At 51.2% G+C, this 18,790-nt stretch overlaps 1 protein-coding gene across 1 annotated transcript in view; it reads right to left on the bottom strand.

The window, feature by feature from the left end:
• Positions 1-230: 230 nt before the first annotated feature.
• Positions 231-18,790, bottom strand: part of BTBD16 (BTB domain containing 16) — a 36,943-nt gene continuing 18,383 nt past the window's right edge. Inside the window, exons 9-15 of the mRNA XM_058671727.1 lie at positions 14,668-14,787; positions 7,013-7,104; positions 5,705-5,787; positions 4,340-4,417; positions 3,082-3,180; positions 1,353-1,541; positions 231-374 (exon numbers count right to left, since the gene is read on the bottom strand). Coding sequence (XP_058527710.1) covers positions 306-374; positions 1,353-1,541; positions 3,082-3,180; positions 4,340-4,417; positions 5,705-5,787; positions 7,013-7,104; positions 14,668-14,787 — 730 coding nt within the window. The 3' untranslated portion in view covers positions 231-305. The remainder of the gene's footprint in view (positions 375-1,352; positions 1,542-3,081; positions 3,181-4,339; positions 4,418-5,704; positions 5,788-7,012; positions 7,105-14,667; positions 14,788-18,790) is intronic.

Below are 18,790 nucleotides of genomic sequence, written 5' to 3'. Positions count from 1 at the left end.
GGCAGTGCTAGAACATAAGGGAAGTAGTTAACGTCCCCAACTGGAGTCTTTTGTGCCCCCAGTACCCAGAGCATGCACATGGTTAGGGCGGGATGCAGGGTGCTTCCGGGTCAGTGCTGGCCAAGTGCAGGTGCATCTGTGGCAGGCTCCCTCGTCAGCGGATAGGAGCATGGGTTCAAGTCCTAAGGAGGCCACTGCAGTGTAGGAAAGTCAACATCACACTTGAAGACTCCGTCTTATGTTGTTTTATTTTCCTTTTATGAAGTCTGGTAAGGCAAAGGTCTCATAGATTCTTCTGGAAATTCTCAAGACACCGGAAAGATGAAAGCAAAAGTTGCATAGATTGGGGTGCCTGCAGTTTGGATTTTTAGGGTCTAAAACATGAAACAGAAGAAAGTCAGTGAGACCCTTAGCAACAGAGCTGCTGGGGGAGAGCAGAAGCTAACCGTGGTGGAAGCTGCTGGGTCTGACCTCTGGCTGTTACATAGCATCACCCAGGGCCAGTCTGTAAAATACACCTTGGGGAGTTCAGGTGTAACTGGGAGGCGACTGAGGGTACATGTCTTCAAGCAGTAGCCTGCTGACCATTCACACAGGAAGTATACCTGAGTGTTCCAGCTCAGTAGAAATCGTCATGTTCCCTGCTGATCAGTATCCCCCCACCAAAGGAAGCTTCTGCTCTGATGTCCAGTGTCACAGGAAAATAACCTGGGAAACTTTTTGCAAATATCAATATCTAGATCTCACCTGGTGCACATTGGATCTGCTGATCCAGGTGGTGCCTTAGCCCAGAGAATGGTTCTCATTCTATGTGACTCTGCTGCGCAGTAGCTCTCAGCAAAATCCCATTCCTTGCAGGGGAGCAGGGGGGAACCCCTAGATCTCCTCGGATTCACAGCCTCTCCCTGTCCCCCAGTTCCTCCTCCTGGGCTCTCGGGTGATTTCTAGATTGTGGATCTCAGAAGCCGGGCCAGCCACTGATTCACACGGATGCTGGCACCCACTATCCACAGAGGCAAAGGGCTTAGTTCTCCTGGGAAGAGCCGGAGTGAGGCGGGTGTCCCAGGCCCTTCACTGGGCGGGCAGAGAGGGCGTGATGGCAGGTGCATTCCATCACACCCTTGACCTTTCAGAAATGGCCCAAATGGGCATAGTTGTCAGTGACCATTGCAAGCTTTCCGTTACGGAAGCTTCTCGTTCGACATGGCTTGCAGCTGCCACCCTCCTTAACATGTGAGCAAGTTTCTCCCATAGGTCCCAGCAGATTGGAAGCCGGGGATCTCCCAAAAGGTAGAAGGAAGACACAGAGATGTGGAAACAGAAGCGGAGGAAAGCCCAAGGCACGTGCTTACGTGGCTCTTGCGGGACGGCTTGGTGAGGCCAAACTTCTGTGTGATCTGATTCGTGCGGAATTCCTGCCACTTCCCTTCAACCAGGGTCTGGGCTCGGATCTCATACTTCACCAGGCGCTCGGCCCGCAGGCTAATGGGGCTGCACTCGCAGACCACGGTAGACAGCCCCATGTCGGTGTGCCTCATTCTCTGTGAGGACAATGGCCATGCAGGGCAACCAGGGGGCGGGGGTGGTTCCTTCATGGCATCGCTTCCCAATAGATGCAGGCATTGCAGCCATTGCACAAACCACTGGTGCATGAATGGGAGTTGGGCCAACCCAGAAGCCCACCCCCTGGTCCAGTTTCATTTGCTGTGGCTAAAATGCCCATTTGGGGGATAGGTGGCTCAGTGGTTAAGCCATCCCTTGGGATGCCCTAATTCACTATCAAAGGGCTAGGGTAAGAGGTCTGGCTTCACACCCATCATAGCTTCTTGCGAATGGACACCCTGCAGGGAGGCAGGTCATGGCTCAAGGAAATGAGTCCACACAACGCACATGAAAAACCTGGGCTGAGGGCATGGATCTCAACTGCAGCCTCGGTGAGGAGCAGGGAAGAGCTATCTGTCTCTCTCCCCACACTCTGCACTCTCTGCCAGATGGATAGATAGCAGATCGGTAGGTCGATGTTAAAAATCAACATGTGAATGCCACATGTTCATCTGAACATCCCAACCACTGCTGTAACGTAATTACTCTCTCATTTGGTAAAATCTGTGCTTGGGGAATGCCCAAGTCACTAGACACCATGAGCTGAAGCCCTAGGAGGAAAAGGGACCTGCTCCAGGGGACACAGGAGGAGAGCCAGGACCAGGGTTAAACTCGAATCTTTCCATCTGTGCCTCCATTCATCCAGGCTTCCATACAGTCACCTAAAGCCCCTCTTTGTTCCAGAGGCTGTGATGGGCAGTGGATACAAGGATTAGTAAGAAGTGGCAGTTTAGGGAAGGGAGACTTAGAAGCAAGTCCCACGTGGAACTAGTGGGTCTTTCTTCATAGCTGTCATCATTGCATTATCCCCAGGCCCTCTGTTGCTTTTGGTGCCAAGCCCTGCTCTAGTTCCTTCGCACAAATTCACATTTAATGCCCACAACCAACAGTGAGGTAGGTGCTGCCACCTGCTTCATGTGAGGAACCAAACGGAAGGAGGACTAGCGAAGTCCATACAGCATTCTCGGCAGAATGACCCTGCCCTTAAAGCTGACCTCCTGTCTCAGGGGCAATGGGCCGGAGCCCTTCCCCGCCCAGCCTTCCCCAGGTGCTGTCCTGTCAGGCTGTGCACCATAAACTATCATTTCCTCTCTCACTGCAGGCACCACCTTGCACCTCCATGGCAGAAAGCCCACCAGACACTGCAAACATCCGCCTTGAACCCCTTCATCTACAGCCCCCAATATGTAACGAGAGAACCAGGAATTTAATCCCTCCCCTCTTCTTCTTTTTTTTTAACCAGTGCTGATCACATGAGTCTGATAATGCTGTTTTGAGCCGCTCACCTGTTAAGTGGGCCAGCAATATCTACCTTGCAAGGTTGTTGCAACACCAACTAACATCACATGTATGAGCAGAATTACACCAGGCTCCCAACTCAGCCCATACTGATGACTGACAAGGAGCCAGTAAGTCCTCATTTGATAGGAACCAGCTCTGAATCTCAGACTATCTCAGAGCCTTCCACTCCATCCTTACCTGCATATAAAAACTGTAAGAGTTGGTGGCATGTTTGAATCCCTTTATCTCAAAGAAGAATCCGTAGACAGCTATCATTTTTGATTGAGTCGTGTACTGCTGCATTGGGAAAGACAAGCAGCAAGATGAGGAGGGGAAAGGCAGCTCACAAATTTTAGCCTAGGGGGAAAAGCCGAGGTGCTGTGACTCCAACAGCCCGGGGAAGGGGATGTCGACCACCACGAGCAGCCGACACAGCTGGCAGACGTTCATAGAAAGCGATCACTACTGAGCAGTGACAATACCACGTACCCTGCCTGTTCCTCCGTAAGAAACAGCTGGGGTGTGTTTTGGATCATCTATGCTCTGCAGACTTCTGATATAAAGTGCTTTGTGCCAATGTGATGGGCCCACAACTCCAGCACTGTGGCACAGCCCATGAAGCCACCCGAGGCCCTGGTGCAAGTCCTGGCTACTCCACTTTCCAGTCCAGCAGCATCCCTAGGAAAGCAGCAAAAGATGGCTCAACTGCTTGGAGACCCAGATGGGGGTCCAGGTTCCTGGCCTCAGCCTGGCTCAACCCTGGTTCTTGTGTCCATTGAAGAAGTGAATCAAGGAATAGAAAATCTCTACCATTCTACCTTAAGATAAATAAACTAAATTTTAAAAAATCTTAAAAAACAGCAGGCCCAGCAGGTCTCCGCCAGGGCACTCGGAGGATACACGCCAAGCCCCACGTCTTTAAACATGACGTTTTCAAGATGAAAAGTGGTGCAAGTGCCTTAAAAGGTAGTTTTTTTGTTTTGTTTTGTTTGCCACAGGAAACTCACGTCAGAGTGCAGACACTCCTAGCGACTGTATTTGACCCACTGCTGTCTCCCTAGGGACGCATCAAAAGGGCAGCCTGGACTGACCTGCCCTAGCAACCTCGGCTGTGGACTCGGAGTGGAGACTTTCAGAGGCCGTGGCAGCTGCTGATGTTTTCGGGGAAGGAAATGACAGAGCCATTTCAGTGATGCCAGCCCAGGAAAATTGGGACATCTGGTCTCCCTGGTGGGGCAATTTGAGGGCCACATCTCACTACCCAGCAGCCTGTCCCAGGCCCCTGTCCTTGGATTTCATTTCCTAGGAGCTGGGCCATGTCTGGGAGAGATACCCACAATTCCTTTTTCTTCTTGATCTTCCTACCAGACATCAGAAGTGATCATGGTGAATTGTTCTATATGAACATCCTTAGCCAAGCACAGGAGGTAAGCTTCTGCTTGGGTATTTTCCGTACCTGGTTAAGAAGCAGTCCAAATCTCACAGCCTGGGTGGCCAGATCTTTCAGATGGGCCATGTCGCCCCCACTCTCCAGCTAAAAGAATAAAAAAGGTGGGCTATTCATCAGCGTCCTGTCAGTCCCACAACCCCACATGCTCCAAGGAGACCCTACACCCAGCCTTTCTTCCATGCCACCAGCATTTATTACAAACCTACTGTGTGATGGTCACACGATCAGAAGACACAGAGAGAGGAGAAAGAGAAAAATGCCCAAGCAATCTCAGTGCGGGGGAAGGAGCTGTGTTTATCTGCAGCCCAAGTGTGAGCAAGACCATGGTCACAAGGTCAAGAGCAGGTGTGGCCCTGCAGGCAGGTTCCACATGGGGGCTGGGCAGAGCAGAATGCAGGAGACTGGCCGGCAGGGGGGAGGTAGTAAAGCAAGACAGTGGGCAGGGTCACAGGAGGTAAAGTGGGGGAGGGAGGCTTCCCTGAGGAGTCAGCCCCTCTGTGGCTCTGCCAGTAGGTGGTTCTGCCGTATGTGGCTCTGAGAGTATGTGGATTGCCCGTAGGTGGCTCTGTGAGCACGTGGCTCTGAGTTTTGTCTTGGAGAAGATCCATTCCACAGAGCCATTATCACACAGAGAGCCCTGGGCATTATGGCGGGTGCAATACAATAGGCATTTGTCGGGCTGGATTGCATTATAACTAATGAGTCGGCCATCTGCAGAACTCAAACACTGCCCGACTTCATCTCTAAGAATGCAAGATTGGAAACACGTAAGCTCCATGGTCCAGACAGATAGCTCACAAAGGGGGAAGTGTCGCGTGGAAAAGTTTCATATTTGCTAGTTATGAAGGAAGCGAATGTTCAAAACGAATGTTCCGTTTTCGGTGAATAAAAGGGACTTGAAATTAAAGCGTTCTCCACTGCTGCGGCTCATGTATCATTGGGGGATAAAGAAGTCCAGGGCAGCATTGCTTATGGCAAGTCCTCTTAGCAGAAGAGTTCACCGCCATGAAAATGATCGCATTATATTTTACAAAAGGACCAAGAGGCAGTAAATACTGTAAACATTAATCATGGTTGGCAAAAGATATTTCTTCTCTTTCAGCTACTCTGAATTTTGCAATAGTTCTGTAATAAATCCGTGTTACATTGGTATCTAGGGGGTGATGTGACCACAGCTCACCACACTCAACGTGACAGGTGTCCTGGGCCTCCTTGCTCTTCCCTGTTCCCGTGCTAAGCTCCCTTTGCTGTGCCTGGGGGAGGATCCAGCTATGTCCTGACATCAGAGACCTCACATGTGAAATTATGTCCAGAAAAGGCAAAGTTAGAGAGACCACGGAGAATTACATCCTTGCTTAGCTGGCGACTCACCGCTTGGTAATGGCTGGCAGTAATACGCATCAGCCAGGACTCCGGGAAGAAGTTAAGGCACCTTAACATCTCCAGATCCTTGCCTGGGAAGAAAAACAAGGGCACAAGTTCAGTCCACTCATCACAGAACCTCAAAAGTCTAATTTACAGAATGAAAAAAGGAAGCAGCCAGGAGTTGAGGAAAGGACGTCTAGCTCTTACTTAAAGCTTGGTTGTTTACATGGGAATAAGACATCTTGGAGTCAAAGGATTGTGTTTGAGGTCTCCAAAGTAACCCCATGTCAGAAATGTATGCAAGTAAATTTCCAAGGAATGAATTCACTCTGACTTAGCTGGCAGTACTCGCTTCTGGGGAAGATGTTCGGTGTTACACTTGGATAGGAATGTTTTTAACCTGTTTGTTTGAAAGAAGCATCTTCCCAGCAATCCTGCAGGAAGATGCCACTGCTCTGTGCACCCTGGGAATATTGCTGAAGGAAAGGCCATTAGTGGCTCTCCAGGGTCAGCCCTTGACCAATCAACCTCACCCTGGCAAGGTTGTTCAGGCCTCACACTATGACTCCAAAATGCCTCAAACAAACAAACAAAGCCAGTGGGCCAGTCTAGTGAAAAATTATTCCTGCTTTTATTTTTGTTCCTAGGTCTTTCTTGCTTGGGGCCCAAAGAATCCACAGATGTGCACCTGCTACACACTGCCTCACCCCCAGCCTTCACTGCTGCTTGGCTGCGATCCTGCCCAGCAAGGGGACTCTAAGATGGATGACCAGTGTTTTGGGAACATCTAGAAGCAATTTGGGCAAAGCTGTCTGTATCTATGAGCTACCCCTAAGATTTAGAGCCCTGCATTATAGCTAGTTCAAGTGCAAGTTTGCAGAGTTCCTGTCAAGTGCAGAGGTCTCAGTGGGCCCCTCCTGGACTACACAGAGCATGCTGCCCAATGCTTCCCACCTCTTCCCCTACCAACGTCCCTCTGCCCTGTGCTCAGGGCTTGGCATTAAGGGAGCACAAGCCTGGGCCTGGAGCACTGATGCTGAGTTTTCTCTGAAAGCACAAAACAAGCCATGTAGAAAGGAGTATGAAGCTATGAGGAAGGACCCCAAGTCGGATGGCAGTAGAACAGCCCATCCCTGTGCGTCAGGGGAGCACTGATCAGCCCATTTTGCAGATAAAGAATTCCACTTGTTAAGCATCTTTCCCAAAGTCACATGGCTTGGAAGTGGCCAGGTCGTACTCCTTTGGGAGCACCTGAGTGGCTCTGCAGGGAGTGGCTGGGGCGGGAGCTCTCACACTCACGGGGTGAGCACTTACCACTGGTGATGTTGTACAGGCGTAAGCAGAGGAAGAGAGGCATTAGGCTGTGTCCTGCATCCTGCTCCAGAAAACAGCAGTTCTTGGGAAAGCTTAGCCAAAGCACAGAGGAGAAAAAAAATCTTTCAGTGGGCAACTTTCTGGAATGAACGGGGGCTAGTGGGCGCATCAGCGGTTTCACCAGTTAGGGTGGGTTTGCTGTGTGGGAGCTGCACCCCAGAGTTTGTCATGGGACCAGGGGTTATACTCGGTGTCTACCACTGAACCATGCACATACTGTGTGCCTGACCCATATGTGTGACCACGTACGCAGGGTGGTCCCAGCCAGTGTTCAGTGACTGAATTAGTCCTTCTCCCCTGATCTCCCCCATGACCCATGGGACACGCAGAGCAAGTATCAGTTCCAGTTCATAGATGAAAAACAGAGGTTCTGGCAGAATGTAAACCTGGGATTTCTGACCCCTCTAACACAGCGCTTTTTTGGTACGTGACCATGCTAAGCACTTCCAAAGGTAGGATTACAAGTAAATAAAGCAGATGTGGAGGCCGCTGGTCTGAGCAGCTGGTTTCACCATCAGCCTCGCCACAGTCGGTGTGGCTTCTGAGCGCCAGCTGATGTCCGCACAGCACAGAGGTCAGGGCAATTGGAGGTCGGAATGTCCTTGAGAGGATGTGCAGGCACAGACACGCATCCACCCATGCTGAAATTGTTTGTTTTGTAACATGAGCACTTTTCACCAATGGGGACAAGAAAGAGTACCTTGTCCACAACTTCTGAAGTCCAGGTGCTGGGAAGTGAGCCTCTGGCTCTTAGCCCAAAAGCATAAGAAACAAAGCAATAGTTGCTGCTGCCTCATCTTACTCCCTGTTAAAGTCACTGCCACCCAGGAGACATCAGGGCTCAGGGAACCTGGGGTGCTGTGTGTACCGGGGTGTCTATCCACAGCAGTTCTCCAAAGTGGCTTCCCTGAGCACAGAGCAGGTGGGAAAGGGTAAGAATAGGTGTGGTTGTGTTTGTCAGGCCAGCGCCCACCCACACAGCTGGTACAAGCTCTGTGCTCTCTTCCAAGAGAATCCAACAGGAAGACTCCAATGTATGTGCAAGGGAGACCACAGCAGGCATCCTGGAGGTGCTGCTGGCCAGCTCTGTGAATGCCAGGGCCCCAGAAGAGAGTCAGCGCATGCGGGAATTGGCTGCACTGCTCACTCTCGATGACCTCCTTCCAGTGTAAGTTGTAAGTTCATTTCTATAACCCAGCCACGCATGTCAAGGGCTGCCCAATCAGTGAGGAACAGGTCAGCGAAGGACCCGAGTTGCAGGTCTGCCAGGTTGTGGCCTCAGCCCTGAGAGGTTAACGTGACATGACTCAGAAGGGCTAAGCCAACCAGCCCCCAGCCTCAGCTCACTCAACTGCAAGCTGAAGGGGTGGGACCAACTGCTGTCTGAGAGGCTTCCCTGCATCAACTTTGATTTAGTAATTTGAGAGCTGACATGGATTGTGTGTTGTCCTACAGCTTCTAAACTGTCATCCCCCACCCACCAATTCATGCAGGAAATTCCACACTGTCCTCCAAAGGAAGAATTTGGGGAGGTTAGGAAGCTTTTTCTGCTTCTAATTGTTATGAGCCACTTCACGTGACTGTCAGTGACCTCTGGAGGTCACTCGGTCCATCTGTGGCACCAAGAGCAGGACCTGGGGGAGCAGAGAGTCTCTTCCTGTTGAACCAGAGCAAATACAACTGCAGAGTAGCTGGAGCATGAGCTCCAGCCCTGGGGACACAGCTCCATTGGAAATGTTAACACACGCATCAATGCTAAGGCTGGAGGAAGAACTCTGCCCGTGAAGACCAAGTCCATGGCCAGGGGATGGAAAGCACAGCGTGTGTGCTCTGTGCTCCTTGCTAGCACTGATTCTGCAGGACGCCCTGGGGGCTTTGCAAACTCAGAACTTGTTTTCATTTAAATCTGAACAGTTGACCAGAAAGTCAGGCCTGCTTCTCCTGGCCTGGAAGCTTCCGGAGTTGAAGCCATGATTAGAGAACATTCAGCCATCATTCACTTACTTCCTAGTGAAGAGCCATTCATGTATAGTGGGCACTGGAAGTACGGCATTTACGTTTGACAGTCGCCGCTACATTTGGCCAGGGTAGGAGCCAGACTTGGGAGTAGACCACCACAACACACGCTGGGAGGAGAACAGGGAGAAATTTGAGAGCCCTGGGCATGAAAGCCCACAGAGTCAGAGAGCGAGCATCTGTACCAGGCTGTGGGTAAGAGTGCAAATATTTCTTGAGGGTCTTCAGAAGAGGGCATCTTAAAATGAAGAGTAAGTTCATTGACAGCTCTTGACAAGTGAGCTGATCTATTTGAAATCGCAGCAATGGATGCACCAGCCACAGTGGCCATTTTTAATTTTTATAAATTACTGTGACTTCACAGCCTCAGTGGGTGCACCTCCCAGCACCTCTCCTCTCCCTTTCTAGTTAGCGAGACCAGATGGACGAGTGGATCATCTTGCTGCCAATTTCTTTTCCCAGCCATTTTTCCTGCTCCATTTCCACAGCAGCACCACACAGCAGTCTGATCTCCGTTTCTCCATCCCTCTCGGCTCCACACTAACGCCAGGGAAGGCCACCCCTCCTTCACACACACACAGTCACACTCAATCAAACCAGTGGGGTGTAGCTGTGGGAAATGTATAGCCCTAAATTAGAAAAGAAATCCAGAAGTACCCTTGCATGTTGCAGACTTGGAGAAAAGTCATGAAAGACCTATTGCACAAGGGACTTGTAACCAGAATCCATATACTTGGAATTCATTTAAAAACCCTAATTTTGAAAAGTGGGCCAAAGTGAATAGATTTTTTTCACAAAGAGGGGAAACAAGAACATGGAAAACTTCTCAGGGCCCTCGGTCTCAGATCTGCAAGTGAGAGCCACAGTGAGACACCACTGGCAAAGACGGAAAAGACTGACCACCCCAAACGTTGGCAAGGGTGTGAAGCCAACAAAAGTCTCCCACTGCGAGTGGGAATGTAAGACGGTGTGACTACTTTGGGAAACTGTTTGGGGATGTCTTAAAAAGCTGAAACGTATACGTACAATGGTACCCCACCATTCTACTCCTAGGTATTTATTACAAAGAAACAGAAGACTAAGCACCGCACAGATTTCTACATGAATGCTTGTACTGCCTTCATGTATAATTGCCCCAAACTAAAATCAGCCCAAAAAGTGAACAGCAAAATATATGCCCGTAATCCACAAGTGGAATGCTGACCAACAGGAGACAGAACAGAGACTGGTCCAAGCAGCAGCATGGGCGCATCTCAGAGTAACCAGGCTGAATTGCAGGAATCCATTAAGGAAGGAATCCACGCGCCATGATTTCATTCATGCAATATTCTATAAGCATAACATTCCTGAAAAGATAAGTCCAGAGCAACACAGGCAGAGCTGTGTCCACAAAACCTCACGCCCACGACACGTGCAGTCTGCTCCCGTGTTTCTATCCCAGGGGAACACACGGTGACGTACCAAACGGCAGGTCTGAGGCTGTCAGCAGCAGCCCCAAACACCCCTAAATCCTGGAGTAGGTAATTTAATGTGATTAGCGCACTTTATAGAGTTTGAAGAAAATGAAATTGATTTTTGAGGCTGATTTATTTTCATCTGCTTGAAAGAGTGAATGGGAAGGGGCCCGGCAGCGTGGCCTAGCGGCTAAAGTCCTCGCCTTGAACGCCCCGGGATCCCATATGGGCGCCGGTTCTAATCCCGGCGGCTCCACTTCCCATCCAGCTCCCTGCTGTGGCCTGGGAAAGTAGTTGAGGACGGCCCAAAGCTTTGGGACACTGCACCCGCGTGGGTGACCCCGAGAGGTTCCTGGTTCCCGGCATCGGATCGGCGCAGCACTGGCTTGTTGAGGCTCACTTGGGGAGTGAAACATCGGATGGAAGATCTTCCTCTCTGTCTCTCCTCCTCTCTGTATATCCGGCTTTCCAATAATAATAAAATCTTAAAAAAAAAAAAAAGAGTGAATGGGGAAAGCCAGAGTTAGAGTTAGAAATAGAGGCAGAGAAAGGAACAGACACACACACACACAGCCCGAGCCAGATACAGACGAAGAGATTCCAAATGCACACAACACCTAAGAAAGACCAGACAGGGGGCTCGGCAGTGTGGCCTGGTGGCTAAGGTCCTCGCCTTGATCCCGTATGACCGCTGGTTCTAATCCCGGCAGCTCTACTTCATCTCCATCTCTCCTCCTCTCAGTATATCTGACTTTGTAATAAAAATAAATAAATAAATCTTTAAAAAAAAAAAAAAAAAAGAAAGAAAGACCAGACAGAAGTCCAGCATTCTAAGCCAGGTCTTCCATGTGAGCGGCAAGAACCCAAGCCCTTGGCCATCATCTGTGCCTCCCAGCTACCTTAGCAGAAAGCTGGGTCAGATGGCAGAGCTAGGACTCCAACCAGACACTGCTGAGGGACCCTGATGTCCCAAGAGCTGGCTTAATTTGCTGAGACACATACCTGTCCTGGTGGCATTGAAACAGATGCTTACCTGGGCATCAAAAGAAGTGTGCAATCCATGCAAACATGGGAGAACCTTCAAAATGTTCATGAAAAAATTTGTTACGGGGAAACCAGTGGCCGGATTTCAAAAACCTTTTGCACCAAAATAACTTGCTTTTGAATCTCGTGTGCTTGCTAACTTTTTCTAGCATTCCTGGACTGATGAGTGAGAGAAGTCAGACATTTCAAAGTGTATACATTATTATTATGTGGAGTTCAAAGGAAGGCAGGGCGTGTCAACGGTAGAAGTAGTCAGGATACTGGTTGCCCCTGGGTAGGGCAGGCTGGGGCTGGCCACTCTGCTTGGGACAGGTGCTGGCTTGACAGGCTGTCCATTCCTGGGGATTCACTGGCCTGTTCACGTCAGGGACACTCTGGGAGAAGCCTGAAACGGGCCTGCTCTGGTGTGTCTCCTGGTTTTCCTGGACTTCCCAGACCAAGTGGCAGGAGGCGAGTACTTTCCATCCAGTGATGACGCCAACAGCTTCGCTGATGGTTCCTGTTTTTCCTACAAGATGTTATGTTTTATTCTAGACAGGGTATTAGTTTTTCTAAAATAAGCACTGCCGGGAAAACAGGCTGTCCGGGTGTGTGACGTGCACATGCGCGCTCATTTTTGTGTTTAGGCTTGTGTTCTACATGTGTGTGCTCAAGTGTTCCCTTCCTACACTGATATATTTAGAAATAAAAATAAGCTTGAAGATGTTCCCAAACAGCTGGCTACGGACAGAGGTTTTCCATCAGTCCCTGGGTACAGAGCCCAATAAGTATTTGTGCAGTGAATGAAAAATTGTCAACAAAAAGTCAATGAATGAAAGGAAATGGGGGAGTATGCAGTGGTTACGATGCCTCTTGGGATCCCCCATCCCAAACCAGAATGTAGGTGTCTGAGTCCTGGCTCCACTCCTGAGTTCAGCCCCCTGCTAGTAGTGTCCCTAGACCAGCGGGGGCGGTGGGGAGGCAGCAGGTGATGGGTCCCCGCCACACACATGGGAGACCCAGATGGAGTTCGGGACTCGTGGCTTCGGCCTGGCCCAGTCCCAGGGATTGTAGGTATGTGAGAAGTGAACCAGGAGATAGAAATGTCTCTCAGGCAGCCTCTTCCTTTGGTCTCTCAAATAAAGTTAAATAAATAAGATAATGGCAGAGAAGAAAAGGCCTGGAGGCCTATCTTTACTTGCAGTCCCTACTATCGCTGCAGCGTTTGCTGCTCAGATGCACCCCCTCCTGGCCAGGGCAGCCATCACATGCCCATGAGACCTTCCTCTGCCCCGGGGCCTGGACAGGAGCCTCGTGTCTGCCGCTCTCTGCACCGAACACATCCTCGTCTGTGGCCCTGCTGCTCTCTCAGCTCAGCATTAGGGCATTTCTACTCCCCTGAGAGAATCTGGTCAGCCCCAAAACATTCAATGGCCTTTACCGTCAGGAAGCTGCCACCTGCCCAGCAGAGCACCTGGGGTATGACAATGAAACAACAGCTGTGGGAGCAGTGTGGACGCTGGGCAGCAGCTTCTCCGGCTGTGTGGGACTCACTGGAGAGAGTGCCTCACGGGCTGTTACGTCGACGTGCAGGGAGCAGGAGCGGAAGACATTTGGTTCGAAGCAAGTTGCAGAGGAAGTGAGCAAAGGACACACGAGCTGGGCCCCATGACCACTTTCCCCGGACAGCAAGATGGCATCAAATGGGCTTTTTGGTTAACGTGATGCAAAGATGTTCCAGGGAGGGATGCCAAACAGCACAGGCTGGACAGGTCAACAACCCAAGACGCGCTGGTCTGCAAAATCCACATGTGTGCAAGGAATAGGGCGTCGGCACATCCCTGAATGTGCCTTGTGCTGCCAAGAACCTCACATCCCTGCCGCTGGCGGCACAGCCATGCGAGCCTGAAGATGAAAGTGAGACCCCCCCCTGCCCAGGACACATCCTCAAGGGCTGCCTGGAGCTGCCCAGCTCCTGGGCACACACTGCACAGCCAGCCCCCATGCGGGCACAGCGGACACTGTTTACAGAGCCCTTTCTGATTGGACACGCAGAAGAGCCTCACAGGCAGAGGGCACACAGTGGGTGGGGATGCAGCTGTCCCACAGGGCAGCTTTAGGAGTCCCCATTCCTGGCCCACATCGTGGCATATGGAAGTGAGACCTCCGCACAGACACCATCTGTGGCACTGGCACCCCTAAGGGTCTTGGTTTTCAGGCCAGCTCCTTGCAAATGTGCCTGGGGAAGACAGCAGAAGATGGCCCAAGCGTTTGGGCCCCTGCCACCTATGTGGGAGACCTGGTAGGAACTGCGGGCTGATAATAAACCAGAAAATGGAAGATCTCTCCCTTTTTCTCTCTCTAGAACTCTTTTAAGTAAATAAAAATGTCCTCAGTTAGTAACAACAAGGCGGCCAGCGGCAGCCTGGGGCTATTGCTACACTCCAGCCCCAGGGAGTGGCTGCTGAGTCCAGCAGAAGGGACATGAGACGGGGATCCTGCCCGCCCAGCCAGGAACGGCCAACGAAGTGCCTCTGGTTTTAGCAGTTCTGTCTGTGACCGTCTGAACCATGTCTGACAATGGACTGAATTGCTGCCTCAGTTTGCTCATCTGTGAAACGGGAAGATGAAAACCAACGCTTTAGTACTGTGCAGATTCATTGAGGTCAGTACTGGGTGAGAAATTGTATTTCATATCATGTATTTGCACAGTGCCTGATATTACCACAACGGTGACTTTTTCCTTATGTGTTGAGGTATGTAACCTTGAAAACTGACAAGTTTAGAGTGTAAGAAGCTGGCTCAAGATTATGAGACCAGCGCACGTTCAAATGCTTTTCCATGTGTCCAGAAAGCCACGGACTTACTATGCCATCTAGTGAAATCGAAGCGGGAAGGACTTGGTCTGACTTAGGCAGCCTGTTTTAGCACTTAACAAGTTCAGAGCATCTCAGCTGCTTGCAACATACCTTCCACGTCACTGAGTCAGCGTCCCCTTGCCCTCCCTGCCCTGGTCTATCCCCTGCGTGACGCTCCGAAGCGCTGACCACTGATGCCTTTGCCCTAGCATGCCAGGACCAGAAAGTCCCAGAGTCACCTTACCTGCTGAAAAAAGTCTGCATGGCTTCATAGTTGGGAACCATCTGGGTTTTTTGGTTTTGTTGCAGGAAGACCCAGAGAAGTGTGGTTTTCAGGAGATGGAATTCACTGAAGGTAAACAACCTGGTCAAAATAAGAAAGAGATGGCAAGGACACTTCAGAAGACACAAAGTCCCATTGTTGGCAAGAAAATGCAGTCAAGAGAGAGTTTGGGGGCAGGTGTGGTGACACTGTGGGCTGGACCTCTGCCTGCGGTGCTGGCATCCCTTGTGGGTGCTGGTTTCAGTCCTGGCTGCTCTGCTTCTAATCTGGATCACTGCTTATGGCCTGGGAGAGCAGTGGGAGCTGGCCGGGATCTTTGAGAACTTCTACCCATGTGGGAGCTCCAGAGGAGGCTCCTTGTTCCTGGCTTTGGACTGGATCAGCTCTGACCATTTGCAGCCATTTGGGGAATGAACCAGCAGATGAAAGAGCTCTCCCTGTCTCATCTTCTCTCTGTAGCTCTACCTTTCCAATGATCATAAAAAAAAATATTAAAAAAGTTTGAGAGTGGTGGGCATCGTGGCATAGGAGGTCAGCTGCCACCTGCAACACCAGCATCACATCAGAGCACTGATTCTGGTCCCACTACTGCTCTTTGAACCCAGCTCCCAGCTAATGCACAGAGGACGGGCCAAGCACACAGGCCCCTGCCAACCATGGGAGACGCAGACAGACTTCCAAGCCCCTGGAAGAGCTCTGTCTGTCACTGTGCCTTTGAAAAAAAATCTTTGTTTTTGCAAGAGAGTTTAAGAAAGAGGCAGCACCATTCTCCAGAGCCTGTGGGTGGTGTCAGACAAAGAGAATAATAACCTGTTCAGGTCACTCCGCTGAGAGTGGCAGCCCGCCCCTGGGCCTGGACTTCTCCCGACACACTGTGCACACAACTCCACACAGCAACCCCCGAACCTCAGATACAGCTCTTCACCAACACAGAAATTGGGATTGACCTGATTTTCAAAAATGCTAGTGTTTATCCATCATGCTTTCTTGCAGGACTTGTGATTTTTTTTAATATTTATTTTATTTGTATTTGAAAGGCTGAGTTGCAGAGAAGAGAGACACAGAGAGGGGTTTTCCATCTGCTGGTTCATTCTCCAATGACAGCAGCGGCTAGAGCTGAGCTGATCCGAAGCCGGGAGGCAGAGCTTTGTCAGGTCCATGTGGGTGGACCCGAGCCACCCTCTCCTGCTTTCCTAGTCCTAGCAGGGAGCTAGATTGGAAGTGGAGCAGCAGGGACACCAACCGGTGCCGTATTGGTTGCTGTTGCCGCAGGCTGAGGACTAGTGTATTATGCCAAGTTTTTTGTTACCTCCTTAAGCTTCACCCTCAAGTGAGTGGCTCACTTGCCTCATCCTGTCTCGGCCCTGATTGATGACTGAGACATGAGTTACCCACAGTCACACGGTTCTGGTCTCAGACCCAGCCACGGTCAGGTTAGTCTAGCTGTCCTGAACCTGCAGATTCCTCATGTGAGAGTGGCAGCGACCACAGCAGCTGCTCACGGGAGACCAGAGAAGACCAGGGAGAGGTGGGGTGAGTGGAGGGAAGACGCCCTGCATGAATTTCTGATGTGACCATTACCCATCGTCATAAACACAGCAGCTCAAAGCAACATGTTACCTATCCAGGGAGTAGGAAGTACAGAAGGGGTCCCACTGGGCTGAGATAAGGGTAGCAGCTGGCCCAGGCTCTATCTGGGGGCTCCAGGAAGAACCCTGCCTTGCCCTGGCCAGCATCTAGAAGGTACCGAAGCTGGGGGCCCCTTCTTCCGCCTGCAGTCTCGCCTATATCCCTCTGTATGCTTGAAAGAGCCTTGCGTTTGGACTGGTCACCTAGATCATCCAGGGTGACCTTCTTTGAACGCTGGCTGGTTGGCAATATTAATTCCACCTGCGGCTATTGCATTCCTTTGCCGGGTAGTCTGCGTACACGCAGGCCCTCCACCAGGCACCCAACACAGGGTCTGGCCCAGCACCCCGTGCTAGTGGAACCTCAGCAGCAGGATAAGGCCAGGGCCAGAACTCCCCATTGTGCCTGTAGCTGCATGGGGTCACCCTCAGGAATAAGCAAGGCCGAGGAGCCCCTGTTGACCGCGCCCACCTTTCCTCGCCATGTCAGCCCTGTGAGCTGGGCACACACAGCTCCTCCCACAGCTTCCAGTGACCAGATTGGCTAAGGTGCCACTTCAGCGTGTCGGTTCACCACCGGAGCAGTCCCAGTGGATGACTGAGCCGGAGTGTGACTCCTGTGGGCCGGGGAGGTGTTAGCCTCCCACGGCTCACGCTGCTTTCGGGCAGAACACAGTCTCCTTCCTCTTGTTTGGGTTGCAGGCCACGGGCTCTGACCCTGGCCAGAGAGGACCAAGCTTGTCACTGTCTGGGCGGAGGGAGGACCGTGACCCTGCACAGGGTCACTGGGTGTGCTGTCTGTACAAATCATGCCATCAGCTGGGCCAGGGAAGCTGTAGGGCTGCCCTGGCAGACCCCACACTTGAGGGGCACATAAAGCCTTGGAGTTCTTGGAGATCTCACCCAAGAGGGGTTGGCAGCAGGAGCAGTGGGAGTGCCAATTACCTGTGGGCACCATATGTTCCTACAGCAAGAAACCATGGGAGGGTGCCCAGCCACTTTGCTTTACCCAAGAACTCTGATGGCCTCAGTGCCCACGGCAACACCAGCCCTCCCTCCCTCCTGCCCGGGATAGAGCTGCCTGCATTCACTGGTGCCCACTGGCAACTGCTGGAATATAACTGGTACCGGTGCACAAAACATTGTCCTCTATTGTTTTCAAGAGAGAATTGTAGCCAAACAATAAAAGCTCATTTTGAATGGAGTCCCCAGGGACAGCTGGTATACATGACCAAGATGTGAACAAGGAGACCCCTTGCTGTGTTGCTCATTGTGGCACGTGACAAGAGTAGAACAGAAAGCCATTGGGATGGGAATGAGCGAAGATGGCTGTGTGCTCACTCCAAGAGCCCCAGATATGGAAAAAAAGCAGGAGAGTGTGCAGGGGCCCGTGAGCATGCACACGGGGCTGGCGCCACCACGCTCTCCCAGGCTCAGTGAGAGCAGCTGTAGGACATGAGCGCAGGGGTTGGAGCCACACAACTGCCACAGACTGGCGTTGTCTTCAGAAGGGGACAGAGGCGAGTAGGACTGGGAGGGGAACTTTCAGGTGACTTGGACTTTATCAGTCGTGTTTTATTTTGAATCTACAACAATGCAAATGTTACTATCTGTTCATTTGGAAAGCTGATGACAGCTGTGTTTCATAGTATCTTCTAACTTACATAAAAAAAAAGTACTCCAAATTTGCACTGATCTGAACTCTCCTTGAGGCCTTACACAGCCTAGTTGGCAGACTAACGACTTGGCTTGGAGGTCACTCGGGCCTGGTTCAAAGCCCAGTTCTGCTGAGCGAGGGACTTGGGGCTAATTCCTTTGATTCCTATAATCTCCATGCTGCAAGTGAAAAACCGGAGAGCAGCTGCTGCTGTGAGAATCAGACCACCGTGCTCTGTATATAGCTAGTGCCCAATGGCCAGTAGGCAGTGCTCCTGCTAGCCCGGGACATGCTTGCTGCGGCCCCTGCCCCACTGAACTGGAAGCCTGGGGGGGGCATTCTCCCCCCGGGGGGAGCTTGGGACAGTTGTCACAGGGACAAAACCGACTTCTCAGAGATCTCTCGAGATTCCTTGGACCATAACTGGAGGCACTGGGAACTCAGGGATGCTGTGTGCCCCCTTCTGTGGAACAGGAACTGGAAAGTCCCCCCCGAGTCCTCCAGGAAAGCAGGACTTGGAAGATTCCTAATATCAGAGTTAGCAGGACAGGGTAACCTGAGGGTGACCCCTAAGAAGAAAATTAACTGGAAATCCAACTAATGCCCAGGAACATAAATGAAAACTAGAAGTTCAGGGGTCAGCTGCACTGTGTATGTTTTACCCCAAGTGGTTTATAAACTGGGAAGCAGAAACCCAAAGGAAGTAGAGGTCAGAGGGGCGCCAGGCTGGCAAGGCTGAGTGGCCCAGCAGCTGACGCGTCTGCTGGGAAATGGACATTATTTCAGTCGCCCACGGCCA

The sequence above is a fragment of the Ochotona princeps genome, chromosome 13 (assembly GCF_030435755.1).
Source record: "Ochotona princeps isolate mOchPri1 chromosome 13, mOchPri1.hap1, whole genome shotgun sequence".
Classification (NCBI taxonomy): domain Eukaryota; kingdom Metazoa; phylum Chordata; class Mammalia; order Lagomorpha; family Ochotonidae; genus Ochotona; species Ochotona princeps.
Note: the sequence above shows the minus strand (reverse complement) of the source record. Positions and strands in the feature narration are given on the sequence as shown.